Source organism: Carassius carassius, chromosome 5, assembly GCF_963082965.1.
Source record: "Carassius carassius chromosome 5, fCarCar2.1, whole genome shotgun sequence".
Taxonomy (NCBI): Eukaryota; Metazoa; Chordata; class Actinopteri; order Cypriniformes; family Cyprinidae; genus Carassius; species Carassius carassius.
The window spans coordinates 17499698-17519693 of NC_081759.1; the positions used below are offsets into that span (position 1 = coordinate 17499698).

The following is a 19996-nucleotide window of genomic DNA, read 5'->3' on the forward strand; positions in this document are numbered from 1 at the left end:
TGTTGATGGCCATCTGGGTGTAACTAATTGTATTTTCTATCAATAACGGATTTGATTGCTGCCGCAGCCAGTTTACCCAAGGAGCAAGAGGCTGACATTTCATTATTTACCTTCTACTTTATCAGATCGATAATCTTTAACTTTCCTTTTAAAGTCTGCTTTCATAATTTTGACTTTTATCTGAATGTATGCTAGTGTGGTTTTATTGTGTTCACTTGTTTTTACAATAGCTGAAATACTTTTAAATTGAAAGGGTGTTTTGGTAACAAAATGAACAACAATCACACCTATTCTAATAAACATTCAAACCCACAGCGTATGCTCACCAAAGCTGCATTGACATGAAATATTACGGTTAGTTTTTTTTTTTTTTTTTTTTTTTACATTTTAGTATGTTTTAAAATGTAATTTATTTCTGTGATGGCAAGACTTAATTTTTAGCACCATTACTCTGGTCTTCAGTGTCACACGATCCTTTAGAAATCATTCTAATATGCTGATTTGGATGTCAAGAAACATTTCCAATTATTATCAGTCTTTTGTAAACCGTGCTATTGGTATCAGGAATCATTGATGAAAAGACATTTTGGTTTGAAATTGAAATTTGTACATTGTATTGCACGCCATTCTAGGCCTATACCTGCCCTGATCATAAAGTTAAAACCATGTTCATGGAGATTCATGTATTTGCATTTATAGATCCCAGCTCAGCACATTGTTGTTTAGACGTTTGAACAAAAACTCCTACGCAACCTGCAGGCAGAAAAATACACCTGTCAGTAACTCCACGTGGGTTATTTATTTTATTTTATTTTTTAATACCTCAGGGATAATAATATTTTATTGGTGGCATAGCATGCTGCTCTCCAACTGTGTTTTTCCTCCTGTGTGTGTGTTTGTGTATGTTTGTGTGCTGTCTGTACTTTTTCCACAAGCGCCTGTTGCTAGGATACCCCGGAGAGACACTGGCCTCTTGGCAGGTAGCAACAGATGCCCAGAGTTTCCAGTGTTTGCTTCAATTTTTCTAGGTTGGTCTGTGACTTATTAATAACGAAATTTTATAAGGAAATTAATTTGTATTTATTCTTACTGCGCCACAGACACGCACCTCGGCACCTGGCGTCTCTGTTTTTTGTTCCACATCCTACCATAATGACAATGAACGCATTTTTGACGTTAGCTGTATTTTTGTGTTTTGTTTTACCATAAAAGTAATAGCTCTGATTTAATGTTTAAAAGAAATCCACTGATTCATTGCACTTACTCTTTTCCCCTTCGAGACTTGCGCGCGTCTGCGGGAGGGAGCACGTGGCCAGCGCTCCAGCATCTGCTGCTGTGGGAAGCTGTGACCTCAGTTTTCCCCCTCGCGCTCTTTTTGCAGAGTTTGAGATAAACTACTGCGTGGCAGTCCTCCAAAGCGGCCACCAAACCTCCAAGCACACGCGTTCGCACAGTAAACACCCTCACACCATTATCCACGGGATTACCTTGTTTTCTGTGACACCTGCTACCTTTTTTTGGGTGCGCGCACAGCTTTGACCCTGCCAATGGGGCTTTGTGTCCGACAGCTGAGAGGCATTTGGGAAGAAAATAAATAACTTCTGGTTGTTTCCATTGGAAACATCACGTCTCAAGGTAAGGCATGCTGTTTTTGTTGCGTTTAGAAACATTTGATTGTTTCCCTTTATGTTGTTTGGTTGGGAACTAAGCAGTTGTTTTTAAACGAAATAAATGTGTTTTTTGTCAGTTGTCAAATGCATTATAATAAACCGTAAGACCAAGCAAATGCGACAAAAATAGAAATTGTCTTCCAACTAGCTTCACTTTCTTCTGAACCATTTTTGTTTCTAACCATCTGCTCTCAGTGTGTTTTTAGTGTTTTCTCTCTTCAGTTTCACACAGGTGTTCTAGTTAAGTTCACTTTAACTCTGAACACGATCCAACTAGAAAGTGTGGCAGAAGTTTTATTGTTGTTTTGTCACTTAAAGCCTAACAAACCTCTTTTGGTGAAATGTTTTGTTTGAAAAGTGCCTGCATTATTTTTTTCTCGTAAATAAATATCACCTGGCAGTGATATTGATAAGTGGTTAAGTGTGTAGATAGTGTTTTTTTGTATTATTATGATTATTTTCTTCATTTTTATGAGCTTGAGGTGATTTTATTGGTTTGAACATTTTAATGACTGAACTTCTGCAATTATTAAACAAGCTGAAGTTATGAAAATGCATTTACAAGTCATTTTATTTAATAATGCTTTATCTAATAATCCTGTCTTTTATGCAGCATTGCGTCTTTACACAGAATTTTAAGCAGGCACAGAGTAGCCTTAACTTGGCTGTATAAAGATGCTTTGTTTTTTATACTATGCCAAATTTACTCTTCAAAGGTGGCACAGAAGCACTTCTTTAATGCTGCTCAGAGGTGGCTTAAATGCATTTACACCGCAGTTACAACTGTATACACACTAGGGACTGAGGTGGGCCTGAACAGGCATAATTAAGTCAGAATGTTAAGCTTTAACTCAGATGCTTTTAGTTACAGGGAGTTTCAGACACTTCATAGATGCAGTCTTTGCATCTTTCAACCTCCCATGCAGTGTAATTCCATGACCACCAGTGAACATATTTACTCCACAAGAAATTTTACAATGTAGTTGTCCCCTAATGTTCTATTCTAAATGGTTTAGTGCTGCAGCAGACCCAGCGAATGAGATTACTGTGATTTATACTGTCCGCTTTTAAAGGCCAGGTCAATAGTAAAGCCTTTAGCCTCTAGCACCTGTGAGGTCTGTCTCAGTTTGGTTGTACCACTGTCACTCTTGTTTCTTTATTCAATCACTGTAATCAGTGGAGGAGCAGGATGTTTTGGATGAATTGTACTTGGGTCATGTGACCTGATCCATGGTAAGAGAAGCAGCAAACCTGATCTGAGATCAGTGTAATCAGGAGTTTCCTCCTCTGCCGCCTTATTTCCTCTACTCTCACTTTCTAATGCTGAGAGACGGTCAGATTAACGCCAGTTTAGCTGTGCTCTTGTAAGGTAAGCACTCTTTCTTGTCTGTCTGTGCCTGTTTGCTGACTGCTTTCAAGTGGATTAGACTTGAATGGATGCCAGAAGGTTGACGTCTTAAAAAGGAGCCTTGTCTGGAATAAGAGACCTGTAGTTAATGAAATAAGGACTCTGTCTACTCTTTTCTGTGTCATTTAGAAAGAGCAAGAGGATATGGGTGTTTTCTTCGAGGGAATAGATTGGTGGATTGGGCATTTTGTATTCCAGGTTAAAAACAGTAGTTAAAGAGCATGCATTTTCTCTGAATGAAATCCCTATGGTTATCAGGGTTTTCAGCAGCATGTGTAATGCAAATGGAAGAAAGTACACAAGAACTTGGAGATTGTTTGATATGTACTCTTCAAGTAAATACCAGGGTTTGCTGTTTGTAGTTTGCAAGACTTTTTGCTTTCTCTGGAAATAAAGCTGTTGGCTTGAGAGGATATGCTATAAGTCTGCTAGTGTAACTAAGTAGTTTGTTGGAGCTGTTGTCCTTAATGCCTGAGGCCTGTGCTGCAGAGCCAAAAAAAGAGCAGGAGTTCTCATGGAAATGTAAATAGACTTGGCCTCGCTTATCTCTCAAAAAGGTGTCGATTATGTCGGTGTTAGAAAAAGAATTGAGCAAGTGCTTCAAGTGACTTAAATTTATGCACAATACATTATATTGGTTTGATGTTTATAAATATCGAATTTTTATCAATGTACTGAAAGTCATGATTGTTTCAACAGCAAATATCTTATCCATTTGTTTTACCACAACATAAATAGATCTGTTGAACAATATATATTTTTTAATGATGTGATCCATTGTTTTCCTGTAATTTAATGCCTTTTAATATTAATCATTTATAAATTTATATAACAACAACAACTAATAATAATAATAATAATGATTCTTCTTATTACAAATAATAATTGTGATTGTAATTATTTATATTATTGTTGATACTAGTATTATTATTATTAAATATGTTATTATATACATTTATAAAGTATGTACGTGTGGATATACACAATACTAATACTAATAAATATTTATAATAATAATAATATACATCATTTAACCAGTTCAATCAAAACCTGATTTATATACATCGTTCCAGTAATAGTCGTATAGATAAAATTTTCTAATCAGCTGGAAAGTGTTTCTTAACCTAAAAAAATAGTGAGGTTTCCCAAATATACAGTAGGGCTGCTCCGATCACGATCGGCCGATCGTTATGCGCATCTCGTCAGTAAAGCCGGTTCTCTAATCAGCGGTAAATTCCATCAGGTGCGTGATGTCACATAGAGCAGCTGTTACTACACAGAGCCATTGTTAACTGAGAAGATGCGCAAATCCACGTACATTTTCAGCGTTTATTTGCGCATCTTCTCAGTTAACAACGGCTCTGTGTAGCTCTATGTGGCATCACGCACCTGATGGAATTTACCGCTGATTCGAGAACCGGCTTTACTGACGAGATGCGCATTAATGATCGGCCGATCGTGATCGGAGCAGCCCTAATATACAGGTGCATCTCAATAAATTAGAATGTCATGGGAAAAGTTCATTTTATTTCAGTAATTCAACTCAAATTGTGAAACTCGTGTATTAAATAAATTCATTGCACACAGACTGAAGTGATCACTTGTGGCACTGCTGAGGTGGTATGGAAGCCCAGGTTTCTTTGACAGTAGCCTTCAGCTCATCTGCATTTTTGGGCTATGAGCCTCTCCATCTTTCCTCCAGACTCTAGGACCTTGGTTTCCAAATGAAATACATAACTTGCTCTCATGTGAAAAGAGGACTTTGGACCACTGGGCAACAGTCCAGTTCTTCTCCTCAGTCCAGGTAAAACGCCTCTGATGTTGTCTGTGGTACAGGTGTGGCTTAACCAGAGGAATACGACAACTGTACCCAAATTCCTTGATATTAATCGATTTTGCTTGACAATCCTCATAAGGCTGCGGTTTTCTTTTGTTGGTTGTGCATCCTTTTTCTTCCACACTTTTTCCTTCCACTCAACTTTCTGTTGACATGCTTGGATACAGCACTCTATGAACAGCCAGATTCTTTGGCAATGAATGTTTGTGGCTTACCCTCCTTGTGAAGGGTGTCAATGATTCTTGTGGACAACTGTCAGATCAGCAGTCTTCCCGATGATTGTGTAGCCTAGTGAACCAAACCGAGAGACCATTCTGAAGGCATAGGAATCTTTGCAGGTGTTTTGAGTTGATTAGCTGATTGGCGTGTCTACATATTCTAATTTGTTGAGATAGTGAAATGATGGGTTTTTGTTAAATGTGAGCCAAAATCATCACAATTAAAAGAACCAAAGACTTAAACTACCTCAGTCTGTGTGCATTGAATTTATTTATACACCAGTTTCACAATTTGAGTAGAAATACTGAAATAAATTAACCACGACATTCTAATTTGAGATGCACCTGTAAATTTTTAGATACATTTAAATTGAGCTAATTCTAACATTTAACTCTGTAAGTTAATTCGGTAATAATTTTAAATGTGAATGTGGCTACATGTTTCTCCAGTATATATTATACGGTATAAGTGCAAAAATGAGCAAAAATTGATCAAAGTATTTTTTAATTTATAGATTTTTTTTTTTTGCACAACCACTTTCATTTAACTTGCATGTAACTCAAATTATTAAATAGGATCCATACAGTACCAGAACAAACATGTATACAGTCTCATTCCATTTGAGAAAGAGTACTGTTATTTTCATCATAAAGTGCTATTTTACTCAGACTGCACAATATGTCTTCATGTCTTTCTTGTGTCTGAAGTTGTCATTTGGCATGTGTTGTGAGATGAATGCACTGTCAGTAATCAGTTGAGCTGCATCCTTCCACTTTTACATAATTGAATGTAAGCTCCATCAAAACAAACCGCTAACACCTGTCAAAGCCAATGAGCGGCTGTGACGTTGAAGTTGAGTGCTTATTATATATTTATATTCACGCTCGGAAACAATTACATTCTCAAACCTACTTTATATTGCTACTGTTGTTTCGTACTTTTACATCATACTTTGATTATTGTCATAATGATAATAAAATCATTCTGATCTGTTACAGCTCCACTGTGAAACATGACCGACGCCATGTTTGGCAGTGAGAATGAGCATTGGGTCTGTCCCAATGACAGACAACTAGCGCTTAGAGCAAAGTAAGTTTGTTTGTTTAAATCTGTTGCACAAATTGTGTTTCAGCATGTCTTTCTTCAAGTCAGCCAATGTAAAGAGTGTGTGAATGGATGATATTTGTCTTATGTGCCTGTATTCCATCCAGGTTACATACAGGCTGGTCCATCCACACGTTTCAATCAGAGAGACAGAGGAAAGCTCAGACACTTGAGAAAAGAGAGCTGGATCTCATCATGAGTGTCATCCACCGCGCTGAACAGCTCGAGATCTTTGAGGAACACCGGATTGGGTGAGACTTTAGCAGTCTGCATCAACTTTATGCTTTTTCATGCCTTTTTCTGCTTTGTCACACAATGTCCTGTCTTCTGTAACTTTAGATGTGTGTGTGTGTTTCAGGCGTTTAGTGGAGCGTCTGGAGAACATGAGGAGATCTGCTGTGGGAAATGGCCTGTCACAGTGCCTATTGTGTGGTGAAGTGTTTGGTCTGCTGAGCTCTCCGTCCGTCCTCTGTTTGGATTGCTGCATGGTACAGAATGGTCTAAATCTTCTAAACATGATATTCTCTATGCTTCACACTCACACTCACTGCTTTTTGCAAGTACACTTAGTCATTTCCATGTAGTAACGATGTGTGGGCTCATGCAGTAATTCTAAGACACCACATAGTGGCAGCAAAGATCTATACATTAAAGGACAGTCTAAAAAGTAATCTTCTTTGCATACAGAAAATATGCATACTGTGCACAGTGCATGTGTATATGCTGCAGTAAAATAGTTATTCAAAACCCTAACGGGAACAATTCACATGTCCCCTCAGGAATTTCATATGGGTTTTTGGAATGGAGGATTTGGATGAATAATTAAAATAAGGTCTGTTAAATTATTTTGGTTAGTCATATAGATTTTTCTTTATAATACCTTAAATTTAAGTACTTGCAACTTTTGTGCCCATGTTATCTCACTTATTGTTTTAAAAAGTTATACACCTTACAGTTTAGAACTTGCAGAAAAGATTTAGAACTTGCCTTTTTTTTCCACATGTAATGGCAAATCTTACTCTACATCAGAGTATGTCAGCGGAGTGGAGCGGCAACAATTTCCCCTCTGTGCTCCGAGTATTTAGTAATCACTCTGCTCCTGCTCCGCTCCGGGTTGACCATTTTGTGCTCCCGCTCCACTCCGCCTTACTGATTTCAGAAACACAGCACCACCTTAGCTCCGTGTCAAAAGTATTTCGGTATGTTTGAAATACTACAGTTTAACTTCTGTTCATAACTTATATAAAAAAATCAATAAAATAGCAGGAGAGTTTCAAAGTGGCTTATTGGAACACTAGTATAGTATAATTTCCCGCTCATGTCCATATAGCAATCATAGTCTTCAGTGTTTCTGATTTTGAGTGATCCTTATCTATCAAGCTAGCTAAATATGTTAATGTGAATTCTTGCCAAATATGCAGTTATATGACGGGTTGTTTGCTTGGATTGCAGTCGTGATAGAGCGGCAATGGAGCGCTCTTGGAGTGAGTGAAAACCAAGACACTCCGACTTTTAAAAAATCCACTCCTCTCTCCTGTAAAAATCACACTGCTCCACTCCACGCCCCGCTCACATACTCTGAAAATCATAAATGAAAATCTCTTCAAATAATGTGCCTCAGACCTTATGTTACCCAAAACACAACAGTACCATCCTTAATCAAAGAAAATCATAAATGAAAATCTCTTCAAATAATGTGCCTCAGACCTTGTTACCCAAAACACAACAGTACTATCCTTAATAAAAAAAAAAAAAAAACATGAACCTAATAGGTAAATAATTTGCATCAGAACTTATGTTACCCAAAACACAACAGTACTATCCTTAATAAAAAAAAAAATAAAAAAATAATAAACACGAAACCAATAATTGGCCTGCAAATGGCCGGCATGACAGTACATGTTTAAGTAGTATGCTCAAATATACATATCAAATAGAGTATATTGCTTAATGTAGCCTGCTATTGGAAATATCATTTAATTTGGACTTGTTCTTAATGTGACCACAAGGGGGCAGTGTGTAACTGAGACACTGTTTTAGTGTACTGATATTGCACTTAGTGGCGCAAGACTGATACTTTCCACTGCAGTTTGGGATTGCAGTTAGTAGTTTACTTGGAGACAGACACACACTGTGACTTGACACAGGACTAAGGACAGAGCATCTGTTACATAAACCCTGAGTTCACATCACTCTGCTCTCTCATGACCTGTGATCATTCTCAACAGCTGCTGTTTCTTTCACTGAAATTACTATGGCTTTTCAACATGCCGGGGAAATTAACAAATTGATCATCATTACTATTATTAATATTAGATTGGTAATGCCCGTGTCTTCAGACAATATGTGACCATTTGTGTAATAGACTGTGTTATCATATACAGTGCCCTTCATATATGCTTGATATTGGCATCCTTGGTAAATATGAGCAAAGGTGGCTGTGGAAATAAATCTGCATTGTTTATCCTTTTGATATTTCATCAAAGAATTCACAAAAGTCTTACCTATCATCAGTAAAACAATTGAAAGTGTGGGGAGGAGGGTCTCATTGTGAAATAAATGTTTTCTCTGGTTCATGTTGGCTACAAATATTGCCACCCAATTATTGCAATGTCCTTTTCCCAAGATAAAAGCTCTGAGTTTTCTCCTATAATGCCTGAAGAGTTTGGAGAACACCTGATAGAAGATCAGAGACAATTCCTTCATCCAGAATCTCTCCAGATCCTTCAGATTACCAGCTTTTTAGGCTTTCTGACCCCAAGACTCAACTAATCTCTCTAACTAAACTCTCCTCCTCACAGGGTATTAGGATGAAATAGACACACATCCTCTTCCAGGCTGATTTGTAACATCTTTAAGGGGTTCAAATCAACAAATTATTGTGGAAATGGGGATTTTCAATGCTTTAGCTCTTTTCTTACAGCCACTTTCTCTTTTGCAAAGTTCAACCATCCTGTTCTGCATATCAGAACTATATTCTTTGGTTTTACTTCTTGTGATGGATGTTTAAGGAGTATTTGGTCTTTGTGTTCCTCATATTTATAATCCTGTGGAACAAGGAAGCAATGGCTGGAAAATTTCATGCTCCTAGTCACCCTTGTGTGCTAAAAATATATATATAAATATCAATGGTAATATACTTCAGAGATATTTTTACTCAATCATTTCTAGGGGTGCCAGTAATTGTGGCCCACATGGATTGGAGAAGAACAATTATTTCATCATGATATCTTCTCCCCACATTCAATTGTTTTACTTTAATGTTATGTTCGAATTTTGTGGATTCTTTGAATGAAAGATCAAAAGATAAACAATGCAGATTTTTCACAGACACCTTTGCTCATATTTACTAAGGGTGCCAATATTAGTGGAGGTCACTGTACTATATGGAATCTGAGAGTCCGTTATTGCTGAAATGAACAGATTTGTAGAAAAAGTGTTATGGAAATCCCTTTGTCTATTAGGGCTGTGATGATAAATCGATTCGTCAGTCAATTCTAAGATCTTTACCCTCTATTGAATTGATTTTGAGCTTAGATTATAACCGCAGTTGGCGTTCTAATCTAGTTTTTATCCGCACACTCAAATGCTGAGAGCTGAAGAGCTCTTGTGCATTTGGCTGGGGCATGTAGTTTTACGTATGCACAGAATGCTTTTCTCAGGCGAGATTAATGTAAAAACAGCCCACTGTGAACACCCTTGTAATTCGCTTCAATCTTTTCAAATTTTATGAATGAATGAATTATCTCTTCCATCTTTATTTGACCCTCTAAATTTAGTACTCTCTATTCTAATTCTTTTTATTAAAGGGGTTGTATTATGCTTTTTCACTTTTTGAATTTTAGTCCGTGGGTATGTTAGGACAAAAAAAGATCTACAAAGTTGCAAAACTCAAGGTCTACTCCATAGAGACATGTTTAGTTTTTAAAAAAATCCCTTTTCAAGAGCTACAGCGAGCGGCTCGTTTGGACTACAGCTTTGGTTTCTAGGTTTTGTGATGTCCCATTAGAATATCAATAAAATATTAAATAAAATTATTCCTCACTATTGAAATTCGAATGGTTGTGGTGTGGGGAGGGGCAAGGTTGTGATTAAAGGGGTCATATGATGCGATTAAATTTTTTTCTTTCTTTTTGGAGTGTTTCAAGCTCTTGGTGCATAAAGAAGATCTGCAATGTCTCAAATACAAAGAGATATTCTTTATCAAATTTAAGACTCATCCAAACCCCCTAAAACGTATTGTTCTAACATGTCCCCACATCTCTCTCACTATGTGGGAAGATTTACATAACACCACTCAAATGTTCACGCAAAGAAAAGGGTGTAACTTTTATTCTCTCTGTTGCCGCCACTGCCATGTCGTGGTGTCGCTTTGTGTTTTGTTGTTAAAGCAAACTACTCGGTCTTCCTAAAGAGGACACGACGAGAAATCAGTGGTTAAGTTGTATTTCAACACTGTTCCAGAACAGTCTAACCTAAATATTCAGATGTGTGCAGCGCATTTTATGGAGGATGAGGACTGTTTCCTAAACCTGTAGCCTGCAATGCATCTGTGGAACAATGGCTGTTTCTATAAAGTTGGGCAGTTCAAACATTGCAAGGACAGTGCTTCTGACTAGCAGCCTGTAAGTACATTATTTATATGTAAATAATTTGCCAATGATGATTCAAACGCAGGTTTTGAGCAGTGTAGAGTAGCGCTTGTTGTTTGTTGTTTCTCAGATCACAAATGCAGACATGGTTTTATGTTTATGCATCGCGATATGCAACGCGTAAAAAGACATTATAAGTCATTGTAATCAGTAATTGTGTCCCCACTGGATGCAACAAATGCCTCGTTTGTAATGGGTTTCATTGGTTTTGTCTCATGTAGTGATGTCTGGAATGTGAATGAATCTTTATATTTAACCGGATCTTCTTAGTGAACCGGTCGAACCAGTTCACCAAATCAAACTGAATCATTTGAAACAGTTTGTGTCTCCAGTACACATTAATCCTCAAATTACAAGTTATTTGGTTTATAAACATGCCTTACACTCCCTCTGATGCAAAATAAACCAATATCCAGAGTTATTCAGTTACTCCTAACAGTACATTGACTGACCTGCTAAAAGAGAACCGATGATCCAAGGCAAGGAATCCAAACCATTACCCAACCTGTCAGTAACAGTGATGCCTCCCTCCCAGATCCACTGAATGACTTCTACGCACATTCGAGGCACAAAATGACACCATTGCGAGGAAGTCCCCCCCCCCCCCCCCCACAGCAATCAGATACTGTGTTTCTCCAAAGATGATGTGAGGAAGACTCGGAGCAGAGTTAACCCACGAAAAGCTGCGGGACCAGACAACATTCCGGGCAAAGTGCGCAGAGGATGTGCAGACCAGCTGGCTGACGTCTTCACTGACATCTTTTACACATCCACGTACAGCACCATCATCCCGACATGTCTTCAGGCTACCACCATCGTCCCTGTGCCGAAGAAGTCCACAGTGTCCAGCCTCAATGGATATTACATATAGGTCTCACTCACCTGGATAAAAAAGACACATATGTCAGAATGCTATTCAGACTTCAGCTCAGCATTCACTACAATCATTCCTCAGACCCTGATTGAAAAGCTGAGCCTGCTGGGACTGAACCACTCCCTCTGTAACTCTGGATCCTGGACTTTCAGAGAGACCTCAGACAGTCCAGATTGAAAACATCACACTGAGTACTAGAGCTCCCAAAGGCTGCATGCTTAGTCCATTGCTGTTCACTGTGACCCACGACTGTGCAGCAATGCACATCTCAAACCACATCATAATTTTTGCTGATGGCACGACCCTTGTGGGTCTTATAAGCAAAGGTGACAAATCAGCTTACAGAGAGGAGGTGCTTCGGCTAGCAGACTGGTGTAAAGTCACACAGAGATCCCATACCAACCACTCTCTGCTTAACATCGGCGGCTCTTCTGTGGAGATCAAAAAGAGCACCAAATTCCCTGGTGTTCATCTGACGGAGAACCTCACCTGGTCTCTCAACACCAGCTCCATAGCAAAGAAAGCTCAGTAGCATCTTTACTTTTTACACCGACTGAAGAAATCATATCTCCCACCCTCCATCCTCACCACAGGGGGACTATAGAGAGCATAGGTTAGGGAATTGCACCATCACAGATTGCAAGACCCAGCAGCGGATTGTGAGGACAGCTGAAAAGGTCATTGGAGTCTCTCTCCCCTCTATCACAGACGTTTACACCACTCACTGCATTCAGAAAGCCATCACGATTATTAGTGACCTCACACACCCCTCACACCAGCTCTTCGCCCTCCTGCCTTCCAGAGGGAGGTAAAGAAGCATTCGGTGCATCACGATCAGATTAATTGAATAATTATGTATGTAAATATGATGCTACAGTTATGAAAACATTTTTATAAATTGCTGACAGTACAATACAATAATGATGTAATCTGCAGAATTTATACTTCAATTATGAGACTTTTGTATAAATAAATTCAGCTGTATGAGTTTCACTGCAATTCATGTTAGAATTAAAGAACAATTAACATAATACAAATGCACTTATCTGTACATAGTAAATGCAGTGCTTGAAGCATGAATCCGTATTCAGAAAGGCATGGAAAGCAAATAACGTTTGGTAATTGTTGCCTGTTGTTATATTACAGTACATGAAATTTCACTTACCACATACACAGTAAGTAGGAGGGATGACTGAGGATGATGGCAAATGATTTGTAGATTCAGAGCAACACTGACAAACATCTAATGTTGTAAAATGTGCAGGAAGTACTGCTGCATCAAAGTATAAACACTAGAATCACCAAAACTTCAGCTCAGCATCATGATGTCTATCAGCCATTGCCAATGGTCGATTCCATGGTCTATCAGCCCAAAACTCGTTCACTCTAATAAGTCTTAAAATTTCAGTACGTGCAAAGGTTCTGCATGATCCTCTTGTTCAGTATTCTCTGGGTCTAAATCTGGCTCAAATTTATATGGCAATATTGATGGCATCCTTAACTATACCGGAGCAGACAGAACTTGCTGCTTTGTCAAGGGGCGGGGCAGTACTGAAACACAATCTAAGCTGTTCACCAATCACAACTCACCAGAACAGCTAACCAATCAAAACACATTTTGTTTTTTGGCCTTCATCAAACCCAGAACTATTTGAGCCGTTTGTGCCAGGATGGGGGAAATGTATTGTAATAATATAAATTATGTGAAAAACAATGCGTTTTTCGAATCGCCAAGCATGAACAAAATCAAGGCTTTGTAAAAGAGCATAATATCTGCATAATTTTTGCAGCCTAAAATGACAGATTTGCTGCAGCTTTTTTTTCTGATTTTTGCTGTCTAAAATGACTGATTTTGCTGCAGCTTTTAAACAAAACTCAAACTCAAACATTAGATCATGTCTGCCTCTTAAGCTGTTCCTGTAGTTTTACTATGTTGAATTTATGGTTAAAATGTGTATATTGAACAATGTTTTTCCTGGTTTCCACATCAGTGACATTGTTCTGATATTGTGGCTTTAACTGAATTCTGCGCCGAATTTGAATGCTTCTCACAAGATTACACAGAGATGTTATTGATTCTGCGGCGAATACGACAGGTTTCTTCACTGTATCTCCCAGTGCTGTGTGTAATGGTGTTGCGTGATCGATACGGCTCTGGCCCTAGAAGCTTAATGGTCTGCGCTGCATAGCCCAAAGGAGTAGTGAAGATTTTTTGCACTTTAGGTTCGTTTGTCCAATGTAGCTCTTGTAAATCAGTTACGATGAGAACGCAAGGCTGTTCAATCCATTTTTGGAACTGAGAAACAAACTTTCTTTGACTGAATGCATGGCGCGATAACGACACGGGATGCGTATATCCCAAAATCTGTAGAAAATTATGATTATTTTAGGTTGACGTGTGTAAGGATTTGGAAACAAGCAGATTACGTGCAACAAGAAGTGCCATCTGCTGTTGAAAACTAAGCACAGAATTGACTTGAAAGAGTCGCGATGCATTCTGAAAAGCTCCGAGTAGATGCTGAATCATTTCTCGAGTCACGATGCATTGATTTACCGTAATTCCTCAAATTATTTACCTGAACTACAGAAGGTAACAGGCTTTTATTTGAAGCAGGCCTTTATTTGTAATTCCATCTGTTTGATAAGTTATTGTTTTAAATAACCAATTTTAAATGAAAAGCGATAGCGTTCCAGTGGACAGAGATCATAACATTAGCACAGAATTGGTTCAGAATCAATCACCAAAAGATTTAGTTCGGTTCAGACGCACTCTGTGTCAGTCTGCTTCACGCTGAATCATGCATGCGCAGTATTATCAGCTCCTCGGTTCTCGAACCGGACGCGTCTGACAGAAACGGTTCTCGGTTCAGTGTACTGGTGATCTGAAAACCGATGCAACCGGTTCTTGACTCGAGAAAGAGAAATGCTCCGGCAGTGAGCATGTACGTTCTTTATCTGGTTCTGCTGCACAAATTTTCCCCCGGCCTTTATTTAAAACCGGCCTTTATTTATCCATGTTGACCACACCCCCGGCCACTATAAGAGGCCTGGCGTTTATTTGACTACCGGTTTTTATTTGAGGAATTGCGTTATGTTGCCAGCCCTATTGTCTATGGAGTGGTTTTTAGCTATTTGCTAGGCTGATTATCAGAAGTTTTATCATCCCTAAGGTGAAAATCACAAATCTAGTTGCTTTGAAAAGTATCATTCCACTAAGAAGCAGAAATCAAGGAGTTAAATTCCCAAATTAAATGTTAATCTCATGTAGGCATGGGTCAGTGTGAGATTTTGACAGTATGATAACCTTCAAAAGCTAAAATATCACTGTGTTACGGTATTGTTGTTACAGCTCTGAAATGTGTTATTTTTAAATGTCTGGTTAAAAAAAAGATTATTTTTTTCCCCCACTGGACACAATATATTTTGTTTTTGAGCAACATACAGAACATTAGAAACCATATAATTGGTTATTTTTTTTCTTTGTCTCCTTAAAAAAAAAAAAAAATTAAAGACTTACATTTGTATTTAACCTAAATCAGTAATTACAGTTATTTAATTTGTTATATAATTCATATAATTTCATATAATTTAGTTAATATAATAATATAATAATAATTAATAATATAATAATAATAATAATAGTAATAATCATACACATAATTTGATTGAATAACCCAATTTGAGGCAAAAACAGAATGTTCTGAGAAGCTTTGTGAAATTTATATATCATTATTGAGAATTTTCTTCCAATAGTTTGTGCATCATGAACGGTGAGTGATCTGCCTGCTACTGTATTTTTCTCTGTGCGTCCGTCTTCAGCGTCTCTGGCCTGTGTTAATGGGTGTTAATTGACTTCATATTATTACTTAAATGACATTGTGCAATTCCAGAGCAGAGAGTTGCAATATGGCAAAAAACGGCTGGTTAGGCCCATGCCTAATCCCATGATTTTAAGTGTGACTAAGGCTATGCCTACATTAATCCAGATACATTTGAAAATGGCGTTTTTGGTTTAAAACGTCCACACTAGCGTTTTCAAGCATTTTCCAAAAGTGTCTCATCCACACAGAAACATCAGAACTTTAAATTTGCTTTCTGCACATGCGTAAAGCCTCAAAAAAGCACACTGGAGATGATACACACGGAACAGACATGAGACGTTTTTAAGAGGAAGTCCAATGCTTATAGAGCATGTCTGATGATTGTGCTGTGTGTGAGTGATTGGTCTTAGGTGCATTGTGTGATTGTTATCAGGTGAATGTGATTGGTGCAGTGCAGCATGGGGAATGTAGTCCAGGGTCTACTGTTGTAGCAGTGATGCGAGGGTCAGTGTTTAAACAACCCGCACCCGACCGATGTTTTCAACTAAGAAAAAGAAAAAGAAAATATTGTACCCGACCTGCTTCCTGACCCGCATTTTTTAAAAGTAGTAAATTGGTCGCCCCTTTATATTAATTTATTTACGTAAATACCGGTTGGCTATAGCCTACAGGATAATAAGCGTTATGACTGCATAAGGCTTGCCACAAAGAAATTGTTAAAGTAATGATTATGAATGTGTCTAAATTAGAATGGAGACATTTAATTGTTTAGTAATAAACTGGTGTTTTCTGTGTTGCTGCTAAGATGAAGTTGACGATGCGGACATGTCCCACAGAAAAACTGCTTTTGCATAAAATGCAAAAAGCTCTCTCTGCTTCGCCATCTACAGGTCTTGACCAAGAGTATGTTGCTGTCCATTTGCTATTAAAAGTGCATCTTCTCTTTTTCGTGGCCACACTGGCCATGGCTGCTTAACCTGACCGAACATCGCGCGCGCTCTCCAATTTGAGATGGTTGACAATGTTGAGGAGGCGTTCGTGCACCAGTCAACAGTTTGATTGACGTACGACTCAGCCTATCGACTAACGCTTTTATTGCTCAAATATTTTCAAAGATTTCATATTGTAAGGTGAGCTTAAAGGGTGCACTACTATGAAGATCACACAGGTTCAGTGTGACATCAATAAGAAAAAGTATAATTTCATAAATCTTGTTAATAATAGTTGTTCATAATAAAATATGTATGAACTTAATACATGACCTAGATTATTCATTTTGCTAAATCTTGTCAATTTATTAAATATTACATGAAATTTATCAAAAAATTTAGCTCTCTATAAGCTCTTTCTCACTGAACGTCTATATAAATACTTCATAAACAGCCTTTAAATATAAACTGATGGTTGTCACTTTAGGTTAATCTTTATAAAATGGTTAATAACTTATTGTCATAGCTTTAAGATAACAAAATCTAGACAAAACTAAAGTTTATGCCCAAAGATGAAAGAGGCATGTCATCAATTCAAAGAAGGAGCCATCATAAACTTTTCATATCTGTCCAGAAAAAAAGCAGCATATAAGGCTGAAATTAAATACATTTTAAAAACACTTTTTTTTAAAACACCAGTGTATGATGTGATCCTCAGTCGTTTAGTCTATGATGGCCAGTTTTCTGAGGATCATACACTACAAGACCTTCAAGTTGTTCCGATCAAAACAGACTCATCCAGAAACAAGTGCGTTGTTGCTAGAAAACATGTGAAATTAAATTTAAATTAAAACAATGCGTTCTAAAATCTGCAGAAAATATCAAACATGTTTGATCTCCTGCAACTGGATAGAATCAAAGTCTAAAGCTAAAAAAATAGTGTCTGTGACCATCACTACGTGATTTTCTCTTAAAAATGCCAACTCAAATCTACAGACTGGCTCTGACCTGGCAACTAGCATCAGTTTCTCCAGACTGTAAATTTGTGGAAAATTGATCCAAAAATTGTGTAGCGTATTCCAGCCTTAAGAGAATATAGATAAACTGACATCCATTTAATAACAGGCTTCATAATGAGGCTAGCTTGAGTTCATCCTCATGAATGAAATGTTTTATTGATTTGTTTTATTTAATTTTTGAATATGTGTTGCTTGAGTTTAGTGTTCTGTTTTTGTGTGTGTGATTGATTCAGTACCTTCAAATAAATAAAAAAACTCAATTAATCTTTAAAAACGTTGCTTAACATAAACCGTAACTTTTAATAAAACATGATGTGAGCTTAATGGGAACAGCGGTGTGCTTAAAAGGTACAGAAATTAAGCACAGCCAGACGTTTTGCATTTAATAATGTATTTTTTAATTGAAAATTATTAATACATAATAATTTAATACTTAATAATTAATACTTTTGTCATTTAAAATAAAATGAAATATTTTTGTGTGAGAGATTAATATTTTATTTTAACATCACTTTTTGTACCAAAACCAATATGTTGCACTAAAAATGTCTCAAAGTAGATTTTGGTGAGCTTAATAGGTATATTTACCCTATAACTTACACGGACAATACAACATACAGAAAAAATATAGAACATTAAGTAAAGTAAAAATATAAATAATAATAATAGTATAAAAAAAGGGGAAAATGGTGATGGGGAAAAAAGTAAAAGAGAATCCGTACGCTAATTACAAAAACAACTGTCAATAAAAAACTCTTCACAGCAAAAGTGTGCGGTGCAAGAGGTGATAAAGTGACAAAAGGCCGCTTCCAAGCTTTCTGATTGGCTAGGACATGCATGCTACGAACAGATTAATTTTTTCCATTTAGAGAGCCTGGAGCTGTTATAGAGTAAAAGTGTGATTTCTCAAGACACCTATTTTAGTGATATCTGTCAAGCAGTAGGGACATTTTATGTGTGGTATTAAACCACTTACAGCAACTTTAGAGGTGGCTCTCACTCACAGAGAGATCTTTAGAAGTATTTAACGGAAATTGAAGAGATTTCTCTGTGCCCCCTCGCTTAAATTCTCTCTGTTCTTCTCTAGCTCACTCTATCTCAAAGCAATTTAAGTATATGGAAGTTCTGCTAAAACTAAATTACTGGCACTTCAGTCTAGTGTTTTTCTTCTATTACATAAAGCCTGATTAAAGGTTCTTTCTCTTTTCTTATTACAACAGCGTATCCCAGCCCAAACCTTCAAATTGATTCTTAAAAACCAAGCTGTCAGAGTCCACTAATATCTCCTACTGTAATTTAATATATTTTAGTGTGAAGAGGGATGATGCTTTTTACAATCCGCACGATTGCAGGGTTGATGTGTTCCTGCATTCACACAAAAAAATGTGTTTCCAGTCATCTTGCTTGTGAACTGAAAAAAAAAAAAAACTTCAATAACAGTGGTGGTGCACAAATGATGGTACACTTTCTCTGTTGTTTTGAGCAATAAAGCTGACCTTTCACTGGTTGAAAGACGAAATTGTTAAATCATAAACACATTTATAATTATAGCAGAATAGCAAAAGTATAAAAATGTGTATATAAATAAATATATATGACAAGTTTCTTATGTATGAATATCAATGTGTGTGTGTACACTTACCTAAAGGATTATTAGGAACACCATACTAATACTGTGTTTGACCCCCTTTCATCTTCAGAACTGCCTTAATTCTACGTGGCATTGATTCTACAAGGTGCTGAAAGCATTCTTTAGAAATGTTGGCCCATATTGATATAATAGCATCTTGCAGTTGATGGAGATTTGTGGGATGCACATCCAGGGCACGAAGCTCCCGTTCCACCACATCCCAAAGATGCTCTATTGGTTGAGATCTGGTGACTGTGGGGGCCATTTTAGTACAGTGAAGTCATTGTCATGTTCAAGAAACCAATTTGAAATGATTCGAGCTTTGTGACATGGTGCATTATCCTGCTGGAAGTAGCCATCAGAGGTTGGGTACATGGTGGTCATAAAGGGATGGACATGGTCAGAAACAATGCTCAGGTAGGCCGTGGCATTTAAACGATGCCCAATTGTCACGGTTGGTAATTGAGTAATGAGTACTGCGTTATATTGAGTAATGAGTAACGCTTGTCTAGCGTCTTGTGTTCGTGAGAGCGTTGTTTCATGTTTGTGACCTATGCTTTGCTTTCTGTGTGTCTCTGTGTTGGATGTCCGTGTCTCCCCGGAACCCCGTCCACTCTACGCAAACCACCACCAAGCAACACCACTTACCTTCGGCTCGCTTCCCGCAGTTCCTGTGTCACCCTCTCCTGCTGCCAACTCACCTCTGCCTTCCGGATTCATCATTCGTCACCACCATCTTGGACTGTGCATGCCTCCCAGCGTTATTTCTCAGTCTTGTATTGTTCCATTGTCTTCATTATAACTCATTAATCTTGCACTTGCTTCCTGCCACT

At 37.6% G+C, this 19996-nt stretch overlaps 1 protein-coding gene across 1 annotated transcript in view; it reads left to right on the forward strand.

The window, feature by feature from the left end:
- Window positions 1–1263: 1263 nt before the first annotated feature.
- The window catches only part of LOC132140882 (rab effector Noc2-like), a 140712-nt gene continuing 121979 nt past the window's right edge, over window positions 1264–19996 (forward strand). Inside the window, exons 1-4 of the mRNA XM_059549935.1 lie at window positions 1264–1635; window positions 6133–6223; window positions 6346–6489; window positions 6597–6726. Coding sequence (XP_059405918.1) covers window positions 6147–6223; window positions 6346–6489; window positions 6597–6726 — 351 coding nt within the window. The 5' untranslated portion in view covers window positions 1264–1635; window positions 6133–6146. The remainder of the gene's footprint in view (window positions 1636–6132; window positions 6224–6345; window positions 6490–6596; window positions 6727–19996) is intronic.